Source organism: Rhea pennata, chromosome 9 (genome assembly GCF_028389875.1).
Source record: "Rhea pennata isolate bPtePen1 chromosome 9, bPtePen1.pri, whole genome shotgun sequence".
In the NCBI taxonomy this organism is placed as follows: Eukaryota; Metazoa; Chordata; class Aves; order Rheiformes; family Rheidae; genus Rhea; species Rhea pennata.
In genome coordinates, this window is record NC_084671.1 from 11,012,356 (window position 1) to 11,038,488 (window position 26,133).

At 46.2% G+C, this 26,133-nt stretch overlaps 1 protein-coding gene across 3 annotated transcripts; it reads right to left on the reverse strand.

Moving 5' to 3' along the window:
• Positions 1–107: 107 nt before the first annotated feature.
• Positions 108–20,445, reverse strand: EIF2B5 (eukaryotic translation initiation factor 2B subunit epsilon). Of its 3 annotated transcripts, XM_062582883.1 has the most exons (16): positions 20,273–20,445; positions 18,932–19,056; positions 18,002–18,187; positions 17,727–17,904; positions 16,682–16,762; positions 15,183–15,260; positions 14,790–15,102; positions 13,999–14,144; positions 13,564–13,702; positions 12,836–12,937; positions 11,789–11,896; positions 10,815–10,905; positions 10,034–10,157; positions 4,621–4,746; positions 2,989–3,099; positions 108–1,914 (listed from the first exon to the last, which is right to left on the reverse strand). In XM_062582883.1, the coding sequence occupies exons 1-16, from the start codon at positions 20,423–20,425 to the stop codon at positions 1,849–1,851; spliced, it is 2,127 nt and encodes a 708-aa protein (XP_062438867.1). In that variant the 5' UTR covers positions 20,426–20,445; the 3' UTR covers positions 108–1,848. The 3 variants fall into 3 exon arrangements, with proteins under 3 accessions (XP_062438867.1, XP_062438869.1, XP_062438868.1); XM_062582885.1 differs by lacking the exons at positions 108–1,914; positions 2,989–3,099; positions 4,621–4,746 and adding exons at positions 8,828–8,979; positions 9,613–9,704; XM_062582884.1 differs by lacking the exons at positions 108–1,914; positions 2,989–3,099; positions 4,621–4,746 and adding an exon at positions 8,828–9,704.
• Between the last annotated feature and the right edge of the window lie 5,688 nt (positions 20,446–26,133).

Sequence of the window (26,133 nt, forward strand, 5' to 3'; positions counted from 1 at the left end):
TGAGGGAAAAGTAGCTATGAGTTATTTAGCTTACCTGTAATTCCTGCTCAGGCATGTGCCACAATTGGAGAAATACAGTTCAAACTCAAACAAAGCAGACAAGCCACTAACACCAGGATAATTTTTATTTGCTCCCTGAATTAAATATTGTCAGATACAGAAAATTCAGATACCAACTATTTTCCCAACATTTACAAGACAACAGTTTGCAATGTCAGAAAATAAGGGCATTTACGCACAATCCTGGCAACCGATGCTGCAAGTGCACAAGATCGCCCTGCCTGAATATCAGTTTAAGAGGCAGTAGCCCCGGCCTCCAGCATCCAACACTGTCCCCTCACTGAAAACTCTGGCACCACAGAACAGCCAAGTAAATATCCTGAGTGGGCAGCTCCAGTGCATTTCCCCGAAGGGATTTATTCCATGCTCCTCCTGAAGGGGCAGAGGCAAGGTTAGCACATTCAGATACAATCCTCCTACCAACAAAAGCTGATCCTCACTGTGTATTTTTTTCCACTGTTCTTGAAGAGAACAGGGACTAACACAGCACAGTGACACTTCCAAGAAGGCTGTTCCTAAGGGCCTTATTGCAACCACATGTTGTCCATGCCGGCAAGAGTGCCACAGGCGCACTTGCTTCCCACTGCATGCTGAGTTACTCTGCAGCTGCTGATCTTTACAACAGGCTTGCAGCACTTTCCCTGACACCTGAGGGAGGGGAAGTTTTCAAATAAATAAAAATATGTGCAACTTGAGTAAGCAAACATGTATAACTATTCATGTGGAAACACAAAGAATGTGCTGCCTAAGGAAATACCATTCACTTCTTTTCAGACTGGAGCAGAACTTAGGAACTTGAATTTTCCTTAAAGTAGCCAGTGTGGTCAAGGACCCCAGAGCAAAACACAGATGCTGTTGGTGTGGCAGGAGGAGCCAGGCATCTCTGCTCCCCCCCATTTTTTTATATAAAAAAAGAAAAACAGATGCTTTTCTAAAACACTATGTCTGCTAAACTGGGGACACAAAGGAGACAAATTATATCTAGGATGTAGTGATCCATATAGCATTTCACTGACTAGTGCACATCCTTTATTAGCCAACCCCTGCCAGTGGAAGAGCTGAGCACATATTATTCCCTGTTCTATAGAAGGGGAAAAGACATGATTTTACCAACGCTACTATGCAATCGTGTGTTACATCCTAGCACAGCAGATGGAAGAGATTCTCCCTTTTGGAAAGATCACAGAAGTGCCTTCCAGGCTGCAAAATGCCTTAGGCATCCTCAGACAACTGCATTTTCTCCAGGCACTGGGAACTCCCAAATCCCAGTCCTGCACTTCAGATCCTAATCCATACACTCCTACACTCCTACTTACCAACCTTGCCAGTGTCTCTTCAACAGGAGTTCTCTTAGCTCCAGAAACAACAGTGACTCCAAATAACTTAGCTTTATGACCATATTTCCACAAACCCCAATGGTTAGATTTATAAGGGGTTTGTAAATGTTTGCCTCCATTTGCTCCCTTTATATTAGAAGCAAGGAGCTCCCAAGAAATAGATTATAATATACCATATCCAGGCTTCAGAGTGATTCTGGATATCACCATCCTCTGTTTATCCCTTATGGTTTTTACACTGTGCTGCAATCATCCAACGTAAGACGCCTCTGGGCAAGTGAGGGAGGGAGGAAGGGGCAGAATTGGGAATGCACAACATAATTAACGATGGGATTGTCAGTCACTGATGTCAGGCCCCACATCTACACACCATGCACTGGCATTGATCTTGCCCTGCCCACTCGGACCAGAAAGGCAGTGAGAGTGCCTCTTTTCACGCCAAGCTACTGCGTCAGTCTTGGTCGCCATCAGACGACTCCTCTTCTGCCTCCTCCAGCCACTGGATAAACTTCTGGAGCTGCACAGAGAATAAAATTTATTTGGGTAACAAGTGATAGCAAACAGAGGCTTGAAATATTCAATAGGTACACTGTACCAGTGAGCGCCATGACCACACACGAGAAAGGAGGAATGGTGTTTCTAAGAGACATCAAAACATGCAGATTAAGAGACAGATACAAGTTTAATGAAAAACAGCTAGGATGCCACGGGCAATCTAGGCTCACTGGATTCCTGAAGGAGATTTCTACAGTCAGGCAGTCCCCGAAACACACGGTGAGAAGATACAAGTTTGAGATAGTTGTTCTCTCCAGAGCTTCAAGGAGGAGAGATGACAGCAGCACATTAGCTAAGGTGTGTTAGGAAAGCTACTGCTGGGAAAAATCTACTCCCTGACAGACTGCTATAAAGAATGCAGCTCATTTTACCTTTTAACCTGGCTTAAACAAGCAGTTGAAAGCACTGCTGACCTATGCAAAGTCAACTCTTAGTACAGGTTTTAAACAAAGTTGGACTTCTTCAGAGATGGCTTTTTTTCCCCCCCTCTCCTCTTCCAAAACCAGGGAGGAGAACTGGAACAGGGCTCAGCTAAATTGCAGCACAAAGTTCTGCCTGATGGAGAGGGGAAGTTTATATGCTCCTTGCAACACAAGCCAAATGAAACTACTCAGGACCGTAAATGCTTAGAAATACATGCAAAGAGACCAGTGAGCCAGGAATGGAAACTTCAAAGGAATTGCACGGGGCCAGCACATAGGGCATTGGCCTAAAGCCCACTTCAAATGGGTGTTGGCTTACAGAAGCTGTGCTGTTACTCCAGAAAGTGCTGGCCTCATGCAACAGAGTCCACTAAAAGCCATCCCTCTCTCCTACCACCTCCATTCCTCATCCAAACAATGCAGGCTGATTATGGCAGAACTCAGAGGCATCTGCTCCAGAGAACAAAGTTGTGTTGCTCAGCATTCAATGGACTCGTGCATTACTGGCCTGCCATGTAATGGCAGCTGCTTCACAGAAGGAGACAGTGGCACTGAACTCCACTTGAAGCTTCTTTCAGCAGCTCATGTATCATTTCTACGCCTTTGGGACTTACCCGCTGGTTCTTACGAAGCTGCTTTCCCTTATCAGATGTGTCCCGCAGAGAGAACCAATTGAGAATTACATCTTCTTCCAGGATTTCCAGTTGGTAAAACGTCATCAAAACCTGCAACAATTAGAACAGAGGAAGAGGGTTCTCCATCAACTCTTTCAGGATTAGCTTATGTCTAAGCACAAGGTCTGCATGTAATCTGTGGCTCCCAGCTCTATTTTCAAAAGAAGGAGCTCAGTCTGTTTCATTTTACACTTATTGTTAAAAATAACTGTGCTTCCCCTGCTCAGCCTTATGCTTCTGATAGCTAGATGTTATGACATATAACAAGTCTAAGGTCAAGCCTCATCAACTTCTGCTTGCTCTGGGGATGCAGGATGTGATTAAGAACTGTGGACAACAAAAGACCCATAGAGGACATCGGTTCAATAAGTAAATTTGAGTTTTCATTTTAAAGTACCCCAAACCCCATCCTCAAAGCAGTTGCAACAAAAAACACTTACGCAACTCAGATATGTGCAATTGTAGCATACACAGAGAAGAGCATGAATAAAACTAGCCCTGCCCCAGGCTCCCTCCTCCTGTCAGTCCTCTCTTAACAGTGCCTTATGGCAGGTGTCAAAGCGATTGGTCATTCATCAGCTCAAACTCCTGCCCAGTGCAGTGAGCATAAGATGCAATCATGCTTTCTCGGGGTGCCTTTGTGCTCCAGCTGAGCAGGCGCTCTGCAGTTGGAGTCCTTGCGGCACAGCACTGACAAAGCTGGCTGCCAACTCCAAATATAAAGTGTCACTTCAATTCCCAGCCTCCAGGGAAACCCAGGCCCCTAGAACAATGGACACATGCCAGACAATTGCTGTAATTCAAGGACATTTTGGCTCACCAAGCTAAAGACTTGGCTCTAGTCCATACTAAGTGCTTTGCCATTAGCCAGAAGCACTGGTAGCACAAGTTACGATTCCTCTTTCTTGAGGATCTGAGGGTTAAGCATGATTCTAGGAGAGCTCTTCCAAAAGAAACAGGGGCTTCCTGAGACATTGCTAAGGGAAAAACTTAAGATACGAGTAAGATGTTCCCAGTGTCATAGGGCAGAAAGAATCCAGGAATGAAAAACATGTGAAAAGGGGGGTAGGAGGGAAAATATGTTGAAAACACTGAGAGAAGAAATGGGTATTAAGCCACATTTCATCTCCCCTTTACTTCCAGTTTCACAACTTGCTCAGCCTAACTAGGAAATCTTGCCCTTATTCCCAACTTTGTGCTGTAAAGTAGGGTAAATTGTTTGGCAGTTAGATCTCTCAAAACATGGGGTGACAAAGGAAGTAAAGCTCATCCTAAAGCAAGCTCCTGGTCTCACATCTCTTCCAGCACCACGCAACAAGGGCATCTAGGTTAAAAGCTGCAAAATAATAGCTCCCTTCAGGCTGCATACTGGTAATTAATACCCACCCTCAGCTGTGCTCACTCAGAGGCACAGGCAGCCACAGAACACTTTTTTAAAGCAATTGTTACAGATGAATTTTCCATATGCCCTCTCCTCTGAGGCCCTAAATTTCTCTCCTCTAAAGCAAGCGGGATGCATTTTATCAAGGATCTGACAAAAACAGATCCTCAGAGTTGGGAGCAGAAACTCACTTTAGCTATCGATGTGCAGAGGCTGTCGTGTTCCAGGAAGAATTCCTCAATGGCAAATAAGGCATTCAAGTGATCTGACGCCCGCTTTATGTAGTTCTTGAACAATGGGGTCCAGTTCTTCAGCAGCTGCAGAAGGAAAACATAGAAGAAAATTTCCCGAGCTATGATGTGGATGTGTGCATTCAGCCCAGTTTCACAGCTGTGCTGCATGAAACTAAGCCAAGGAGGCATTTTAAGAAAAGCTTTATCTGACCACTTAGCATGTTTGCCCCTAAACAGCATGTTTGTCCATCAAACAGATGGTATTAAGGCTCACATGTGTGGATATGATCCGGTATTACTAGGCAACCTTGAGAGTGTCAGTTAACTGCCTTGGTTTCAATTATCTTGATGGAATACTAGATTGTCACAATGAACGTCTAATGGAGTGTGACACTCAAAGAAAATCACTTCACAGTAGACTGATAAGGAAAGGTATATACATGCAGCTCAAACATTCATCTCACAGAGCAGCTGACATTGCAGTGGAACATTCTTTCAAAGCAGAAGAAGGAATAAGAACAAAAAGATAGCTAGTAATTAATTATGCTGGCACTGAGTAGAAGTGGACAGCACAAGATAGCCACCCCAAGAACAGGACCATAATGGGAAAAACATCCACAGCCAAGCCATACATTTGCTCTGTGTCTACAGGCTTGTTTGGATGCTGGAGTCTGCTGCAGAGACTAGCCAGGAAAGATGAAGGACAAGAATCTGTTAACTATTAGCTCAATTCTTTTCTCCAAGGCTTATTTTTGATGAAGCCTTTAGTTTAATGATTTTAGTGCTGCCTTTTTAAACAGTATTTCTAGCCGAGTCCCCCACAGCTCTTTCAGTCATTGCACACATCTGAAAAGTAGGCAACAACAAAAGTTTTGCAAAGCAGCACAGACTGACCAGGACCTGGGATAGGAGGTAATAACAATACTTATAGCCCTTTCCATAGAAGTTTTAAAGGCATCAGAATTAGGAGTACAGAGTACAAACACTTCTGTCTGACCACAAAACGAGCAGAGTATCCTATGAGCACATTGCAGGAAATTAAGTCAAGGTTCCACTTCTTTTTAAATAGGTTAATTCAACAGCAGGCACCCTGTGACTGCATCCCTGGTGTGCTCCTATCAGTATGCCGTCTTGCTATGCCTTCAGCACAGTGTCGCGCTAAAAAGCGCACTGATCTGGTCCATTCTGCAGGCAAATGGGCAGTTCTTAAGGATTGTGGAAGAAGCCCTGGGTCACTTATATTCTGGGTTAACCAGCATTAGTCTGTTTTTGACAGCTGTTGAGAGGCAGTAGCCCTGCTAGCAGGATAGCTCCACCGACAAATAGCAGAGCTAGTACTCAAACTAGTGTGGACTATCAAGATAGCCTGAAGTGGGAAATACTGCTGACTGGCTCCATAGCACAACAATCCCATCACTTCATCAAGATACATCTGCTATTACCACAGCCATGGCAGAATCTGCATGCCTTGGGCAGGAACAAAGAAGGGGATTAATACAAACAGAGGGATCTGTGCAGTATATCATCTGGCTCAAGGAACAACAGCAACAGCACAGAATGGTCCTAATCATCATGGTATCACAACAAAAAACGCTGAGGGCTGTATGGGATATTTCCGAGAAGTATTTTAACTTCTAGCAAAATGCTTAATCCTAAACATTCTTCCCTCCTCTACAACTATCTCCTGCATTTTATTCTCCTTCAGAGTTCTTCCCTTCAAATGTGGAAAAGGACCTTGCAAGTTCCTTTCAGGCCAAGAAATATTTTGCAATACCTTTCTAGTAACATTTTAAAATCGTAAGCAGACACAATTCTAATAGAATCCTAAGTGGAAGTTATGGAGTTTCTAAAAGCAAGTAAATTATAAAGAAACCAGAGCTATAAACCCTCAGAACTCCAGGACTCAATCCAGTATGCCTACTGCTGGGAAAGGGACAGAAAAAAAACCCACTGTTTCAGGTCAAGAACAAGCACTGTTCCAACTGCTGCTAATAGGGGAAAGAAGGGCTCAGCCCCACAGAACCTGTGAGCCTGTAAGACCAGAGATGCAGTGTTCACAAAAGCTAGGGAGTTAGAGGCTTGCAACTGTATTAGATGGACAAAGGACTGTGAAACATGAAGAGACACCTGACCAAGGGACCCATGGACAAAATCGTAACTTTACAGTTTTTGACAATAGCTGGATAACTCCCTCAAACAACCTATAGGCTAGAGAAGTCAACAGTAAGTTCCTACATGTTGATTCATTTTGCACAGACCTGGTCAGTGACGCTGTATTGGCTTCATCTTCAAAGAGGTTTGGTTCTCTTTTCTTTTGTCAGAAGGGCAGTCTCAGCACTGAGCCTCTTATTTCCTCCTCCAGCACAGGACACCACCATGAAATACGTGCAAAGCACAAGTGACAGAGTATAATTCTAACCCGTTACACGGTAACACAGCATTTGCGCTGACTGCTTCAAATTGGTTCAGTGAAAGCAGAGCTCTCTGATTACCGAAAATGAGCGATCCCATGTTGTGTTCACTTGCATTACTTTGTGAAAGAGTAAGGCTCCTAACAGGTATCAAAGGAGTGCACCACATACACTAGCTTCTGGGCTGCAGCACAGACTCTGGCTGGCTGAGCAAGCCAAACTACTAAATTGCCTCCTCCTTTTCCTTTTAGACATTCTCACCTATGTAACCATGTTTGATGCCATCTTCAGTGACAGCAAAAGAATAGGCTTCAGTTTGATAATGACTTTCAGCCATGTTAGCTTAAATCATGCCTACGGTTCAAGAAAAGGTGAGTTTTTCTGTACCATCTCTGCTTTACAATTTGTTCAAGAGCCAGACAAGATGCCTCACAGACATCAAACTGGATAATGCTGTTTCTCAGGCGTTCATGTTTCACCTGAAAAATACCCACAGGCATATCCTTTATTGGATGCTTGTTTCCTAAAACTGCTACAAAACTTATGAGCTTCATACTCAGGGGCTAGCACTTCAGAGCACATACTGTGGTTTCAAGTCAAACCATACATCACAGCTATGGCATTTCCACAATTTCCCTTCCTGAGCTGTCTGAGATGGTTCTACCATCATTCTTGCACAAACAATCCATCTTCCTTTAGCATCCCTTAGCTGGAGTTGAGCTACAAAGACAGAGCAAGAAACATGAAATAGTTCTGCAAAGTTCAGTGGGCTTCCGATATTCACCACTCCAAGAACGTAAGCCTTTCCATCTCATGCAAACTAACGCTTTGTCGTATAAGAACTGGTATAAGCAGATCTCAAGTCTAATAGAACTGTCACTTGAGGCCGTGTTAGCTACACATTGAAGCATATGCTTTCATTCTGCACCAACCCATACAAAGCTAGAGAGCATGGAGTTCTCATGGTGTAAGCACTTGTACCTTAAAAGAATTCATTTTTGACCAGCTAGGCAACCACAAGCTATTTGCTGCAGAGAACCCACCACTTCAGATGCTGTACAAACTACGCAGGTTCTGCCCGAGGAGCTAGTCTCTTCTCTTCAGAGTACAGTCGGTAAACACACAGAAGCTGCTGTACAAGAAGACTTAATACCTATTTAGTAAGTCTCGGAAGACTGATTTACTGCCTCAAGTCAAACACATTGGGTTTTCATAATGGAGACTACCATCATGTTTGCAATTGAATGTTGACGGTCGTCTTCATCAGGCTACTGCGTTCCAGTTGATCTCCATACAGGGAATCCAGCACAAATTTTTGCATGTAGTATAGCTACTGAAGCAGGAAATTCTCCCAAAGAAGGATATTCTAAGAAACATGCTGGCTGCTCTTTACAAAGGAGCATTAGGAGAAGCTGGCTGCCATGTTGGTCAATTCCTTTGATGCTTGATTCCTCTGCTAAATCTAAGGATGATTTGTATTTCATAAATGCACATGCTACACATACTTCCCTTTCGGAGCATCAGCGTTCCTATGATGAAATATATACAGACAAAATTATCCAGATGTAAGCCCTTCATGCATTTTCCATTGTGTTTAGCTTCAAAGGTTTTTTAGTGGGGCAAGGATACTTAACATCAAGCATTTACATAGCAACCTTTATCCCTCCTGTGCCTGGATCCTGCAGTCTGATCGATCTCCTGTCATACTCAAGCTACATTAGGAGCCCAGTCCAGAAGACTTATCTTAGCTGGAATGAAAACATCCTACACAGCTACCAGCTTCACACCACCTGCTGTCTAGATGTAGTGCTTTTCACTTAGAGTCTACTATTTGCTCTTAGATTCTCCTCAGTCCTCCTCCTTCAACTCCTTTTCCAGGACAGCACCTCTTATTCAAGATGATAGACTGGAAAAGGAACAAAAGCAAGCAGAATATAAATGTAGTGGATAGAAAAATCTCATTAGGACAGCTGATGAACAGAACAGTTCACTGTTGTATTTTCCTGCTAAAGGCATCCTACACATCCAGGATATGAATTAAGTGCCATGCTTACATCTACATAAAGAACAGTCAGTTTTCCACCATTTCCCATCAACTGAAAGTACATAGTTCCTCACAAAAAGGATGATGCAGATGTCTAGTGGTCCTATTTTTAGCTATCTCCTAAGGAATTTAAATTAGTTTTTACCAAACAGGTGCAAGATCCATTCATTCTGATAAAGCACCTTTGTGAGCTGTGGGAGTTTGCAAACTCAAAATGTGCAAATGGGCTACAGCGAGGAGACAGAGTCATTACATTGCCTTCAACGTGGATCAAGAAAGCTATTAAGATGAGACTGCCTGCTTTTTAAGAAGATCCTATTCTGATTTGTCTCCCTTAAGTCAGGAAATGGAAATTACTCTCACCCAAGTATACCCCAGTCTATCTAGAGAACCAACAGAATTCTGAATTTCTACTCAAAGACAACAAGATTTTGCCTTTGCTGCATTTAGCTGGAAAAAAATTGGCACCACTCATAGCACACAGACAAGTAATACCTTGGAAAGGATCCCACCGGGAGAGAAGTGCTCCCTGTTGCCCCAGGGATTGGGCTCATGATGGTTTGGAATTGGGTTCCTGGAATAGAAGCCTGTAAAGACACCTCTAACAGTCTCTTTCTTATCTCTTCTAAAAAAGTTAAACACTTCTACTATCACACACAAGAGACAGAAATAACCATAAGCTACTGAAGTAAGATTTCCCACACCTACAATCTCAGCTAAGTTTTGTCAAGCAGATACAATAGTTTCAGTAGGCTTTTAGTTCCATAGAAGACAAGAGGTTCACAAACTAGTGAGCCTCAAGTGGCTTTAGGCCTAACAAAAAGATCCCTCAGCCAGCAAGTATCTAGGGGATCCAAATGAACTCCTACACATTAGGACACAAGCCTCCAGAAGAGTTAAATAGAGGAGCACTCACAGGAAGTAATGCTGAGAAATAGTTTTGAGAGTCTAAATTTGAATCCAGCTGCTGCAATGGGAACTCCAGGACCACTTTACTAAGCACTTGCATCATCTCCTTCAAACCAATATTATAGGCATACCTGCAAAGGAAAAAGGAGTCAAAAAAAAAATACATTTCACATTGCCTGATCTCCACACACTACTGTTCCTTCCAGAGACACAACAGAATGTTTGATTTGGATTTTCCAGACTTCTTTTTTTCCAAACATCCACGCAATTAAAACACCTTACATTGCAACAGGCCTTGTGAAAGACCAGTCCTGAAAATTTGCTATCACATTGTAACCAGCTGCTGCAAAGGACAGCATCCTCACATTCACCAGAGCGCTGCACGAAGACTGTTGCATAAAATAAGGGAATCAGGTTTGCATTTGAGAAATAGCAGGCAGAAGTGTTGTGTCCTAGACTTGCTGCTGTGTAAACAGAGTGGACAAGCCACACCTCAGCACAGCTGCAGATGCAGGCTCTCTTCAGTTCACAGTTACTCACTAGCAACTAGATCTCTTGTTCCAGAAACTGGGCTGGAAAAGCTTAATGACCAAGGAGGCTATAGATGCAGCTGGCTCCATCAGCTTCAGTCATGATCTCGCATCCACACTTCTCATGCTCTACTATTGGCAAAAATAATGCACAACAATCAAACATGGCTATTCATGTGGTTTCTCCTCTCCTTTTTAGATCTGTTGTCAAATCCAACTCTTCAGAATCAGGGACGGTATCCCTAGGTGAACACTCACTTGAGAGAGTTGATTTCGAGGACCAAGTTGTCACAGGAAATGTTTTCTTCTTCACCCCTCTGTAGTGTACCCAGAACCTCATTCTGGAAAACTAATGGAAGAAAGGACAGGCAGTTAGAGAGGAGATGGAAAAGCACTGACTCTTCAAACTCTTTAATTACTAAAGAAATGACATCCTTAAAGAAAGCATTTGACACAGGTCTCTATTTGCTTTCCATAAGCTAGTGCAATCCTACTTCAACTATATCTATAAATACTGATATAACTCAGGTAGAAGAAAAGAGCTACGAGAGATCGTTGCTCCATCCACTTTGCAATCTTTTAGAGCACTGCTTTTATTATACTTTCACACTCCTTTCCTATTTAGATAAGCCTCATCTTTCCGTAACCTAAGATGTGAATTTTAATCTAAAAATTATTAATTTAACTTATTTTGGAGGGATACTTTAGAATGAAAAGGCTTTTCTTTTTCCCTCCTTTTTTTCCCAGTTTATCTAGAACCCCTTTCAAATCCACATAAGCTTAACAGAGCAAAACACAGAACAAAAAGATATTCCTCAGAAGAGGCATCTCCTGCAAGAAAATTTGGTTCTTTCATACAATTAAATCGGTAAAGCTGTCCACACAGGGAAGACCTGCAGGGCCTTTATGCAACCTCTTGGGAGCTTAGGCAGTGACACTGCCACTTAAAGAGAAAACTAAGGGAGGCCGCTTTCACAAAGACCCTGTAATCATGAGTGAGAAAGGTGGAGTATCTTTCTCTACCTTCTCACCCTTGGCTGCCTTGGTTTAACATATAATAGCAATACAAGGAATATTAATGAACATGGTAGAAAATGCTACAAAGTGAGGTCAATGTGCAAACACGTTACAGCAATCCACTGTCCTTCCAGTGCTCCTAAAGACAGCAGCACAGATCTCATTCCTGATTACCTGTAGACTCACCGTCCCTTCCCCGCAGCCCCACCTCTCACCTTTGATGTCATCCAATTGAGGGGACATGGCCCGACTGTCTGGTTCCTCAGAGCCCAAGCTCAGGTCACTGTCAGACTCGCTCTCTTCCTCTGAATGCAGGGCTGCGCCTGATAAAGAACAGAAGCATCCAACATTCAGAAGCTGCAGCTGTTGTACAGGTGGGGAACCAGGTGTCCCAGGGGCTTCCCAACCAAGTCAGCAACTATCCGTCCTTGCAATGGAGCTTCTATTTACAGGTTTGGATGGTTAGAATTGCTGCAGAGGGAGCACTACAGCTGGCACTAGAACAATGGGACTCTTAAAGAGTCTGCAGATAGCGAAGGGCAGGGACAGAAGCAAATGCATCTTGCCCTGACTACTGACTCACGATAGAGCAATGTTAGCATAATCAGTCACTAGCAGAAGAAAACCAGTAGTAGCCAGAACAGCCAAAATATACCTCCTCCAAGGAAGGGCCTAGCAGCCCGTGACATGCATTTCACAGCACAGATGGCTATGTGTGTTAGAGCAAGTCAAAGATAAAATAACCATCTTTCATAAAGCACAGAAAGAGAGAATCTGGTCCAACACCTGCTTTCCAGAAGTAATATTTGTACGTGGGAGTGAGGTCAGAAGACACATATGGTATCTGAAGGCCAGTCTGCTTCACAGAGCTCAGGCAGTATTTTTAGTTCAGTCCCTGGGTACTCTCACTTCGGCACCTATCTGGCTTTCAGTGTGCACAAAGCTGCAGAGTTGTACTGCAGCTTATCACCTCTTGCCCGTTCCTACATTTAGGCTGTGTGTCCAAACCTCCCAGAACAGAAGCAACTGCTAACCTGCTCATCTAGTTTTAAATCCATTCCTTCTCCAGAGTTTTCTATACCACAGACTTCTATCTACCAATAACTGGAGTTTATTCTGCACTTGTTGAAAATCTTTTCTTCACCTCATGAACCATATAGTGCCTTCTTATTCTAGACACAGTTACCAGCATCCCACTTGGCAAGTCCTGCTGACACATAGGTCTGTCCATCCCCAGGTGACTGCACTGAACTTTTCCTCACCCCACAGGCTCTGTCTCTGCTCTTCTTCATCTTCTTCATTCTTGTCATCTGCTTTCCAGAGAAAACCTCTGCCCTCTGAACCCACATCCTTTTTGTTGTAACCTGAAAAAGACACAGTGATTAGAAGGAAATAGTTGTACTGGATCTGCTTACAGGCAAACCTGAAATAGACTGCTATAACCTGCACACTACTGTCTCTGAATACTCTTCATCAATGGGCTTCCCACTGACGCATGTTGATTTCAGCTTCTATCTTCTCATTTGCCTCAAGAAGCGGCTTACTTGCTCCCCTCTACAGCAGCAACACCCCCTGACCATGTTTAGATCCCTTGACAAACCTGGACTGAAAGAAACAATATTCAACAAGAACAAAGTCCTTGGGCACAGTCCAGGTAGAAGGATATAAATCTTGCATCGTGCCTTGAATCAGACATCTCTTCCAGCTTCAGCTTGTCATCTACAAGGAAGGTTCTTCCTCTAAGAAAAATGGAAAACAACTCAACCTCTAAATTTTAGTGCTAGAGTACTGAGGTACATCTCACTGTCGAACCTGAAACAGATAACAGCCTTGCTTGCCCTACTGAAAACACACATTACAAGCTGAATGCAGCACTAACCTCCAGCCTCATATTGCAGAGTCTAGAACAGGGAAGGGAAAGACCCCAGAAAATCATGGAGGGCAATGCATTCTGTGTAGCCTGAGCCTATGCAATTGGAGACTCTCATACCTTTCAGTTTCACTTTGCTCTCCATCTTGTTCACACCAGAATCATCACTGAACTGGTCTTCATCCTCTTCCTCCTCATCTGGTGGGTGCAGAGAAATCACTGTGCCCTCAGGAAGGGTGATGTCAGGACCTACCACTACCTGTAAATACGTACGACACACCTTAATGAAGACATATCCTGAGTGCCCCCTTGTACCTCCACCAGCAGAGACAATAGCTGCTCTGGACATGCCATTACAAGGAAGGGTCTAACAAGCATAACCGAAAACATCACCACTGCTAGGTCCTACCAAACTGCTAGAAGCAGAAACAGATGTGAGCAATAGCACAGCGCCCACCCTGAAGAAAAGGCCTGTAATAGCCCTCTATTCTGGTACGTTCCAATGCTTAAGTTTAGTAACCTGCCAAGAGAAAGCAGAACAGACAAACAACTCACCTGAGAAGAGAGGACACAGCGAGGCTTTAGCTTTACTTTCTCCTTCACCTCAGCTTCATCACAGACAACAGAATGGCAGATCTCCACATTATCTGCTATGTGAACTCTGTCCCAGAGAAAGGCTCCATCCAAAATGACTCTGTCACCTGTTATACACCACCAAGCACAAAGAAGTTGAGCAAGGTAGACTGCCACTCTCCCACACTGCTGGGTCCACTAGAAAGCATCTTATTCATTGAATTCAGGACTAAACAATGCCTTTGATGTGTGATAGATATTATACATCTAAAAAAAAAATTATCCTTATTGGCCTACAATCATTTCTTACTTCAAGCTAAAAGAGAAGTTTGTTCTCCACAGAGATTTAGCAAGTTGATAGTAACAACTGACATCCTGATTTTGCAGATACAGTCAAATCACACACACACAAAAAAAATCCAGACAAGGATAAGAAGAAAAGGTACCAGGCAGCTCTCAAAAATGAACATGGAGGTTCCTCACTTGCAGGATGTTGGTAGGTGGTAATTTTAGATCAGTAAGGAACACACACTGTCTAATGATAAAATATCTCCTTTTTTAGCACAAAGTGCCTTTTGCCTTTCAGCATCATTTTGGTACCCTAGAACTTTAATCTACTTCCTCCACTGGAAAATAAAGCCTTTCTCCGTCCTTCCCATTAGATGTCACCATGTAACACCCACCCAGCATCCTCCCTCAGAGCCAAACGCACTTTAAAACCAAAAGCTCAACTTGTGCCTTGACTCAGCATGTTCCCCCATTCTGGTACTCACCTATCCTACAGTTCTGCCCGATGACACTGTTGGTTATGAAGCAGTTGCTGCCAATGACTGTCCCCTGTCCTATGAGTATGTTCTCTTCTAGTACACTGCCGTGGCCAAGACTAACATCCACCCCCCGGTAGATATTGTGTTTTGAATGGGTGTAACTCTGATTCTTGTCATCAGTGAAGTTCATTTCTGGAGTCAAAGGATAAACCCAGCGTCGAATGATATCAGAGCCCACAGCTTTGTACATAAGCAGGTTGCATATATGGGCACCATACTGTTCTGTCATTACATGCATATGGATCTGGTTCCCCAGGACCTGGGAAATAGACAGGAATATCTTAGAGGACTCCTCAGCACAAGGTAAAACGATCTCCCTTCTACTGTTCCTATCATTACCTCCTCATTCACCAGCAGTCCACGTACAAAGTCATCCCGTGTCTGGTAATCAAAATTGTCTGTGAACAACTCCGCCACCTGTCAGGAATAAAATGCAAAAAAAAAAAAAAAATAATATAATCAGCAGAAAATGTTGCTGAGGAAGCCAGATAATTAATGGCTGTTCATTGGTTCTCAGAGACCCAAGTTATATTATATAGGAAAGTGATGCTCTTGCCTTGAATAAAGCTTTGATTCCTTCTGCTAGGAGTGTTGACTCTCCCATCTCTTCCTCCTACAGTAGGCTATGAACAGGTTCTGGTTTTCAGAAGGGGCAAAACATTGTTTTAACATTTCTAAGCAGTCAGTCCAGCCTAGCTTTGTAGTGAAAGGAAGCCTATAGACCATCTCTTTTTCCAATGCAGAAGAGATGTTAGCAAGCTCAGGCTGGAATAACCACGAACGTTATCCTAACATAGTACTAGCTTGCAAGTAGCCTAGCCTAGCTTGCAACTAGCATAGCCATCACCTCTGCTCCATAGACTTTACCATACTCAAAGTGAGGTCACTTATACTTATTTTCCAGCATGGTTTTGGCCATTCAATCTACTGATGCAAACACTGTCTAGATCTGCCTGTCACCAAGGGGTTGAGTGACAAGCTTTGCAGAGAAGGACCTCGGTGTCTTGGAGAATACCAAGTTGAACATGTGCCAGCAATGTGCTCTCGTGGCAAAGACTGGGCAAAGCGTCACCAGCAGGTTGAGGGAGGTGATCCTACTCAGAACTGGTGAGATACATATGGAGCGCTGCATCCAGTTCTCCGCTCCCCAGAACAAGACAGACATGGACATATCGGAGCAAGTCCAGCAAAGGAACACAAAAATGTTTAAGCAAGCAGAGCATCTGTTGTATGAAGAGAGCTGAGACTGCCTAGCCTGGAGAAGAGAAGGCTCGGGAGGAATGTTATCAATGCATGTAAATATCTGACAGAAAGGTGTAAAGAAACAGAGCCATACTCTTCTCAGTGGTGCCCCAGTGACAGGCTGAGAGGCAATGGGCACAAACTGAAACACAGGAAATTCTGTCTGAACATAAGAAATACACTTCTTCACTCTGATGGTGGTTGAATACTGGCAAAGCTTGCCCAGAGGGGCTGTGGAGTCTCCATCCTTGGAGATGCTCAAAAGCCAACTGGACAAAGTCCTAGGCAACCTGCTGTAGTTGACCCTGCTTGAGCCCCCCTGCTCAAGGGGGTCCCTGTTGGACCAGACGACCTCTAGAAATCCCCCTCCAACCTCAACTACTTTGTGATTCTGTGCATGGGGGATACCAGACACTGATTGAGCTCCCATAGTCCACAGAGCATTGCGACATGACCACTCAGTTCAGTCACGGAGCACAGCTGGCAGCTCTGGTTTTCAGACTCGGTACATCAAGGGTGCATGCTCCTCTGCACACCAGCAGCACTGAGGGAGCGAAGTGAATTGCACTCCAGGCCCTTGGGAAAGCAGGGCTCACCTGTGGAGAGCAGATGCTGATATGACAATCCAGCAAATCATGGCACACCTCAACGTTTTCGATTGAGTTCTGGAACAGACTCTGAAAGAAGAGAAAATTCAGACAAGCTGAGTGCCTAATGAAGTACTGAATCCCAAAGATTTTATGAGCCTCGGGCATCATATTGATTGAAATTGATTTAATTATTAAACTAGCCGCAGTTCTGGAGATCAGAAAAGTCTATGACCTACATTGAGACACAGGCTTAGCAGGCACAGCTTGGTCACATGCAAAGCTGTATCAACGAGCAGAGGGCACCCCCCACCCCCCATTAGACAGGGCAACTCTCCAAGAAAAAGCTCATACTTCAAACAATTACTTTTCCTCAACAAGGTTCCTTACCTTAGTTGCTGGGAACTGCAAATATACAAAGAACATTAATAAACTAAAATACAGCATTCATAGCTCCCATACCTTCTGTGGATTTGTGTGGCCTTTTTATTTTTTAAACATACCACCGCCTGAAGCAAAAAAGGACTTTCATTTGAAGGAGAAAAATAGTCTAAAGATTACTGATTTGGGGATGAAAATGACATACTCACAGTCTCAGTTCTGCGCATAGCAAAACAAATTTACCATTTATCTTAATGGAGGAAGTGCCTTCACAGGCATTTCACTGGTTGCATATTAGTAGAGCCCATAATCTTTTTTTTGGGAGAGCAGCGCAGGACAGGAGTAGCCAGATAGTGACAGGAGGTATTGCCCCTTATGCACAGTTATTCCACTCTCATTCTACCTCGCTTGTTTTACAGGTAGAAAATGAATTGAACAAATGCAGAAAAGGAATTTTTAGAAAAGCATGTCTACCCTATCTTCAAATTCCAAATTGAGTCCCAAACCTGCATGTTCCAGCACAGTTCTACCAAGCCTTAAACTCTCTTAGACAGGATCAAAGGTGTCACCTGCTCCTCCAAAAGAGGGATAAGCACAGCTCCCCAGCCTGCACTTTAAGAGGACTCCCCTGAGGTGAGCTGCTTCACAGCCCTTTTGCACCTGCCAGACGCACCATAGGAAAGCGGAAGCGTTTCAGCCCCTGGGTTCTCTGATAGTGAAGGACACGGTTTGTGGCACTGTCCATAGCAACAATGACGTCATCCTCATGGCACCTGGCATGGTGACCAGGTGAGGACTCTTTGAAAATCATCGTCATCACAGAAACATTCTTTTCCATCTTACGGCGCAACCTGAACAGGAAGGGCAGAATTTAAAAATCACTCTCCAGACAGTTACACTCTCCAGAGTCAGGACACCAGCCAGACATGTGCTTCCCTTAACACCTACTTGTGCTCTTCCAGAGCTTTGGATATATTGAAATTGGACACCACATCCCCAGTGACAAGGATGAAGTCAGAACGGACAAGGGACTTGGCATCAACGTCTCGTAGCACGTCACCAAGGGAGCGGTACAGATCAGAAGTCACAAAGCGCACCACGTTGGGAGATGTGCGGCAGCACCACTTGGACTTTCTGGGAGGAGAAAAACATCAGGAAGGCTTAAAAGGGATATTTCTATAGAGGATACACAAAAACACTGGATAGCGCCCCAGCACATGTCACATCTGTAAGCACATGCAAGAAGAATCCTATTACAACAAGCACAGTATCAATGGGCAGAAATCTGATCATTTGCACAGAGCAGAAAGAACTGAAGATGGTAAGAATTCAAGCCTCTGGCTTGTGGAAACAGGAAACTGGACTTTTCTGTGAGCAAAGCTTTGACAGAGGAGAAGGAAAGATTACACCCAATACATTTTTTTTCCTCTGAAAGTAGTTTTATCTCAAGCAAGGAAAAGATTGCATGCTTCTCTTTAGCATGCAAACCTGCAGCATGCAGAGGTAAAAGATGCTTTCAATGAAAACTGCTTCACTACACTGCACTGATCACCAAGATACAGCAAAAAGCTAGTAAAGTGTGGTACTATAAATTACACTGCTGCCCAGGAAAGCACTGCTTTTAGGCAAAGACACAAATGCCAATAAGAAATACAATCCCCAAACAATCTTTTTAAAATGCTGCACAACTCCACTTCTTCACAGGAGGAATGTTCTTTTTTGAGATGTGCTGAGACACATCTACTGAAAGGGGATCCCTAGCCTTGGGTAGCACAGTTTTCATCAGCAGAAGAATCAGTGCAAGCTAAGACCTAGAAGGCTTACTGGATGATGGGAAAATTCTTTCCACGATAAAGCTAAAAGAGAAGCAATCCTTACTGTAAATGCTCTTTTATCTCAGCTGACTTCCAACAGCAGAAAACAAACGTTTCTTCCACTCCGGTTGCCGTTAGGAACTCCAAGGTATAGTCAATCATGGCCACGTTTGCCATAGGTAGGAGAGCCTAAAGAAACAGACAGGGGGACAGCTGAACAAATACAGTGTAGCTCAACATCATCATCATCAGTTTCTTCTAGATTCAAGAAAAAAAGATTATCAGTACTGCCAGAATAGAAAGGTGAATGACTGCTAGGTTTCCTTTCAATGAAAATTTTCAAAGTTGATCTAAGCAGTAAGAACTACCTCCTGATATTCTGTTGAGGAAGTTAGGGTCATCTTCACTTTATAGAGGGAGACATAAGAGAAGTGAGGTTATCACACCCAAAATTATTCAAGAAGACTCAAATAAGTGATAGGAAGAAAAAAATCAAAATTTCAGCGTGCCTATTCCGTGACTCTGGCTTTAACTGCTACAAGAAAAACCTGTCAGACACGAATGATGAAGCCACAAGAATTAAGAGTCTCCAGAATTGAAAAGGAAGAGACTATCTAAAGTGAAGCGAGTATTCTCTCGACTTCACGTCACACTTTTAAACTGACTTACTGATTCACAACTGAGGCTCTCATATTATTCTTTGATCCATTTTTGATGGTACTTTGTTTCAGGTCTGATCCTGCGTGTATAATTATGAATGCTGCAAGCATTTAATCATGATCAGCAAGCAAGGCAAGATAATTGCCCAAACCTAGACTCTACAGAAGCACTCTTTCCTTTAACATACATCCTTTTGCCATTCTTTTTGCTGGCCATATTCTTGTACACTACTGCTGATATGTACAGAGACTTGGTTTCTTTCCTCTACCAGAAAGAACCCTGTTCAAACCCATTGCTGCCCCTGCACGAGCGACAGGTGAAAAGTAAACTGCGCCATTTGCTGCACCCTGTGTAAAAGCAAACAGCACCAACACAGCACTTCAGTCCTTACTGCCTCTTTGACGGGGCACATAAACTCCGCCGGCGGAGGAGGGCGGGTCGGCGGCTCCCGCTCCCGCCCGGTGGAAGGGCCGCGGCGGCAGGGCCGCCCCGCGCGCAGCAGCACCCCGGGAGCTGCCGGCAGCGCCGGGGGCGCCTCGCCTCCCTCCAGCCCCGGCCCCGGAGTTCAGGGCGGGACACACCGCGCCCCCGGGCGCGGCGCCCGCGGCCGCCACCGCTCCGTCCTGCGCTAGGGGCCTGCGCGCTCGGGCCCCCGAGAGGGGCCAGCGCGGACGGGGAGGTGCGACGGGGCTGGAGCCCCCTCCCCGCCCAGGCTGGCGGGAGCAACCGGAGGAAGGTCTCTCACCCGCGGCCGGTCCTTGGAGATGGGGAAGAAGCGGCGGTTGAAGCTGTCGGCGACCAGCACGGCTTGAAGCGGCGGCGGCGGCTCCTCCTGCGGGTCGGGGCCACGGGCCGCCCCCGCGCCGGCTCCACGCTTCGCGGTGCCGCGGGCCGCCATCTCCTCACGCTGCCTCAGCTTCCGCTTCCGGGCCCGCGCCGGAAGGAGCGACGGGAGCTCGACGAGGACAGAACAGTTGGCACCGAAAGCAGCCGCATAGAGGGCGGGTGGGCTCGCGCTCACGAGGAGGCGGAGCGGCGGCGCATGCGCAGTGCGCTGTGCCTGCGCGGCGGGGCGGCAGCGCCGCCCATCGGCCGCGGGGCCGTGAGGGCTGCTGCCCGGCTCCGGGCGCCCTCCGAGCGGGCCGGGGCGGCTCTCGGGTGGCAGGGCTGCGTTGTCGCAGGCCTGGGAAGGGGGGGTGCCCCAGGAGCAACGTGATTGTTGTGGGTATAGTTTCTCTGCTGGTAATGTGGGCTTATGGGTATACGTGGTGCCTGCGGTAACGGGGAGCCTATGGGTATACCTGTTGGCCTGGGTGGTATGCGGCTTTGGGTAGACCTGTTGCCCGTTGAGGACAGGTCTCGTTGGGAGGGGTTCCTGCGGTCCTCGGCGCCTTCTCCAGCACATGAAGGGGCCTCTCGACTTCCTAGAGGGTATGTCGGGCCAGTCTGCACCCCCTCCCTCACCATGGGGAGGCTCTAGGCTGCCCAAACCAAGGGTAGCTGGGGTAGGTGGTTCACAGGCAGAGGTTGCTGCAGGAGTGTGAAGCTGCTCTTTGCAGTTGTCTTTCATAAATCCCTTGGGAAGAGCTCATGGGCCTGGGGCTTGTCAGTGGAAACCACTCTTCTAAGTCAATATTAGTCACTAGGCTTGACGCATGAATCACTAGACAAAGTTGTGTTATATAGGTCAGACTGGATGAAAGAAGTTCTTCACTTTATGTGTTGCATAACTTCACTTCTTGTCTTCACTTGCATGTGTTTGAAACATTATTGAAGGTAGGCATAGTTCTACTCCCAGAATTTTGCAAGTTTTTTGACAAAAAACTTGTTCTTCTATTCAGCAAAACTTTTGGAAATCCAAGTGCTTGTAAATCTCACTGTGTGGGATGGTGTGTCAGCTCACCTGTGTGTGCAAGCAGGCTGTTCCTGGAAAGTTTCTGACACAGTTCAGATGTGCAGCTGGTAACGTGGCATGGCAGAGACTAGAAAATACTGGAAACTGAGTGTCATGTATGAAGAAGGTAGGTGCACAAGAGCATGAAAACCAGAGGCAGTGGGACAGCATTTGGCTTGGTTGGGCAGTTTTCATTGTTTTAGGGAAGGGTGGGAAATACTTGTGTGAATAGATACGGGGCAGCAATAACAGGTTCAGTGTAATTGTGCTTTCTGTTTAACCAGACGGTTCAACAGACATGTCTAGTGTTACTTCTGCCCAGATTGCTTATAGTTTAAGCAGAGAGCAGCAGGAGAGCAGATTATGGTGTGGGATCCTGGAGCTGCCTGCCTTGTCTGGAGTGAGGAGAATTGTCAAAGCCCTTCAGATTTCCTGGGTTCCCTTGCAGCCCTGACTATATTGTTCAGTCTAGCCCAGTCAGGGGAAAAGCAGGACAGTTTTCACCTGTCCTTGCAGTGGCCTGCCAAGGCTCCAGCTCTGCATGCGTGAATAAGAAGATCAATTGCAGGCAAAACTTGGAGAACAAATAGCTTGCATAAGCTGCTCATAGTGCTGCTGCCCAACATGCCTCTCTGAGATGCAGGAGAATAGAAGATATGTTTTTACCTGCATTACCTGGAGTAGGGAGAATGCGGTAAAGAATGGAGCAATAGGGCATGACCTGAATCAAGCAGGAGGAGAGTGGGAAAGCCTGAATTTCCCGTACACAGGCATTTTCAGGATGGCCTCAGTGCGTGTACTTCTTTGATGCAAGCATGAGGTATTCTGGATTTGGAAATAGTTTTATCCTCTTGATAGTTTTCCCAGCTGTAATGTGTTTGTGCTGCATTTTCAGATGTCCAGTAGCTGTTAATGGAAATGCCAGTCTTGCTGTGAACGAGCACTTCAGCACTGCTACTAGCTGTCGCGAACAGACCCCAAACCCACAGTCCTGGAGCAACCTCCCAGAGTCTATCTGGAGACACTTTCAGAAGAGGAGGGGAGAAAAGCAGAGGTGGTTTCCGGAGCTGGGTGGAGGGTGGCACTTAGCTCCCACTCAGCTTGGTGAAGCAGTCCCCACTTGGGTGTTGCAGAGGAGGTCGTCCAGCTGCTGCCCTCTGCAACCTCATCAGCTCAAGTGCTCTCTGTTTCATCAGTCTGGTTCCCCCCTCCACTCCCTCTTGCCCAAGGCAGGACCCTGTCCTTGTGCAGGTCTAGTTGCCCCTCTTGAGTGCTTCTGTATTGGCCTGGCCCTCAGGAGGCAATTGGTCACTTACAGTGCTGGGCACAGAAAGTGCCCCCTTGGCTGAATCTGCCTCTCACACCTCCGCCTGCTGGTTATGGCCCTATGGTCTCTCTTGCGCAGGCATTGCTCACATAGCTCAGCTGCCTGCTCATTTTTCGGCGGGATAAAACTGCGTTACAACCTCTGCATCAAAACCTGGAAAATGGGCTGAGAGATTTCCTGAGGAAATGCCTAGAGGGCTTGGAGCTTGGGGACTGCTGAGATCCCCTGAGCCTGGGGGGAAGTGGGCACCTCCAGGTTTGCTCTGGAAGGCCTTCAGTCTCTAAATTGCCCTCTCTGTAACTCTCTACTCTGGCCCTTGCTGCTGTCAACTGCTAGCTGAGTCCTCTGCACCTACCCCTTCCTGAGCAGCCAGGGCACCAGAGAACTGATCCACAGCACAGCTGTCATCTGAGGAAGAAATATAGGGCATTTGCGTCCCCTCCACTGAGACATGGCTCTTCCACAGGGTGGAACATAGCAAGCATTTACAAACCCAAGATACCCAACATGAGCTCTCCATCCTGATGATGGAGGAAATAGAGGCCCAATTCAATCATCAGACCTGCAGTGTTGTCCTAGTGCTGCAGGGCGCCCACATAGCCCCTGTGGCAGTGCTGAAGGATCTTTGCTGGGCTCAGAGTTGGTAAGAGTGTATTTGCTGAATACAGTATGTTAATGCAGCATCCTTTCCGCCAGCTGAATTGCAGATTCATGATTGACTTACTAGAAGACAACACTGCACTGTCTCCTGAAGGACTCTGCAGCATTGGGTATTCCCTGAATTTCCCTTACTGGTTAAAGTGTTATGGATCTCTTGTGGTGCCATCTGCCCCCAGTAACTTGTGATTGAGCTCTTGCTGTGCTGCACATTGTGGGTGAATTGCTTGACCTTAGCTAGTGGGTTGGAATAAAACAGGCAGAACAGACATGCGAAAATAGAGATTAGCTGCCCTGGAGAAATAAATCATTCCTATCCTGTTCAAAAATAGGTATCCGCATACCCTTGGGAATCCTTTTGTCTCAGCAAAGGAGCTAAGCCCAGAACAAGAGCTCCCAGGTGATTTTGGCCCAGGGATTTCAATCTGAGGAATTATCCGAGAGGCAGATTTGTCATTGCCTCAGGGCAGGACAGCATCCTCCTTCCTGCCCATGTAGCACTAAATGCATAAACAGCACCAGAAAGCAGGTCTGATCCAGCCTGCGCAGCCACTGCCTGTGTCAAGACTGGGCACACAGAGCTCTACAAGAGAATCAGCAGATTATCTGGCTAATTACATCCTGTTCTCTCCAAATGAGGCGAGTTTCCAAGACGTTGCCCTGGTAAATTGGCAGGAGCAGGAGAAGACAAATAAAGGTAATTGCTAATGAACTGAACTCAAAATCAGCTTGATAAATATTCTTCAAGCTTTGCAGAAACATTTCCCTTTGGTTTCATCAGGGACTTGAAGGCCAGTAGCACCCAGGCCAAATGTATTCTGAAAGCCAATTCCAGGGGAGTTTTTAAAACTGAAATTAGCTCATGAAGATTGAAATGAGGATGTGCTGGATTAGACTGAAGGTCCATCCAGCTTGGTATCTCAAATGAGGAGAAGGTAGGAGGATCAAACTGACGAGGGCCTTTTCCTGCATCCTCATCCTTGCACACCTCTGCATTGTGGAGCAGCATTCACCAGCTCTGGGCAGGGTGAGTGCTGTGGGGGTGTTCTGCTTTTTGGGGCGTATTTAGGGCATAGCTGGGGCATATATAGGATTCCATATTTGTCAGGACTTAGTGGGACCTGTGTCAGGAGGTCCCCAGGGCAGGAAGCCTTGAAGGCAGAGCATCACAGGAGGTTTGTGTGGAGGAACCATGCATCTAGCACCAGGTGATTTCCCCTCACTTTGTGTCGTGTCCTGCTTCAGTGGTTGACAGCTCCTGATGCCTTGGAGCATCCTCAGGTGCCTCAGCAGAGCTGTGGGCTGTGTGTCGTCTCAACTCCAGGTCAGGGATGCAATGAGTGTCTCCCTTCTACTCTACCTGGCCCATGCCCACCTGCTGGGGAGCCTGGTTGAGGCAAGGCTCTTCCCATGCAGCAGAAGAGGTGATGTGGGGGCAAACCCTGCACCTTAATGTGGGTGTCCAGGCTCCAGGGGCTGTTCTGAGCTCACTTGTGATGGTTGATGCTTGCTTGCCAGGTGTAGAGAGGTGTCTGTCTGCCCCAAACGCCCTTGGAGGAGCTCCTGCCCTGCAGAGAAGGGATAGGCACCAGCCAGCATGTGGTTGTGTTGTCCAGCGCTCCTGCACACCTGAACAGCTCTGTATTGGACACAAGATTTACCTGAGCACAGAACCAAATCCTGCAGGTAAAAATAACACTGCAGATTGCAAGTAAACCAGAGACCAAATACAAAACCAGACTGATGCTGCTCTGCATCCCGACCCTCCCGCCTCGCTCCCTCCCTCCCACTCCCTGGGCCCTGGCCAAGCTGCCAGCAGGGACACTGACTCACAGGCTAGTTCTCTGTTCTTTGCTCATTTGGGCCTCTCCTGCACTTCTCCGCAGAGGCTTTCTGCCAGATGAGCTGTGGGGCTTCCTCCGCTCTTGGCACCCGCTGCTCCTTCGCAGGCAGCCTTGCAAAGCGGAGCCAAAGACAAAACAGGCCACCAGATCTGCCCCCAGGCACCTACCCTGGGCTGGGTGCTGCTTGCTGAACTGCCTGGTGGCCTTTTCTGCCAGTGTGATGCCGGCCTCAGCATCATTCACTTGCTAACATGCGGCATGTGTTAGCTGCTGCTGCCTGAGCTCTGGGCTGCCCCAGCTTCTTGCATCTTGGCTGCCTGGAGTTTCACATTGCCCCCGTGTCTGATGAAGACAGGATAAGGGGTGTCCTTGGGGCAGCCCAGCTCCCATGGGCTCTCCCTGCCTGGAGCTCAGGAACCTGAAGAGTGAGGAAAGGCAGGGACAGGTAAACTTCTGCCTAATTTACTTCTCTGAGACTTCCCAGGGTCCAAGGCTCTTCTCTCCCAGGCACAGCCTGGGCTGTAGGTTTTATTGTCCTGGCCATTTTAGCTGAGTTTCCAGCCTTTTACAAACGTTGCTCCAGTTTCTCCCCCTTGCAAAGGTTTCATTCTCTCCTCCTAGTCAGATTAGCCTTAGCAGGGAACAGCTACTCCCAGACTCCTCGTGTGGCTCTCGGATAAAGTCTACATGATCGGATGCTCTGTGCCATCTTCCAGAGTGCTGCCTCCGTCATCCTTCAGCAGCCACTTTTCTGCAGAGAATCACCAGCCCCGAGCAGCAATGCTCGCTCACGCTGGCAGACCTGCTCTGAAACAGGTAACCAAGCTGGTCTACGAAGGCCGGGTGTGCTGGCGCTCCGGGATCGCTGCTCAGGCTCTGCCTGT

Bases quoted from the DNA above. Each gene is read 5' to 3' on its own strand.
- EIF2B5 (XM_062582883.1), bottom strand. From the start codon at position 20,425: ATGGCGGCCCGCGGCACCGCGAAGCGTGGAGCCGGCGCGGGGGCGGCC. The intron at 10,158-10,814 runs GTGAGTGTTCAC...TTTCCTTTGCAG, and splicing joins CTCGAAATCAACTCTCTCAA to GTATGCCTATAATATTGGTT. The intron at 1,915-2,988 runs GTAAGTCCCAAA...TTCTCTGTGCAG, and splicing joins AGCTTCGTAAGAACCAGCGG to CTCCAGAAGTTTATCCAGTG.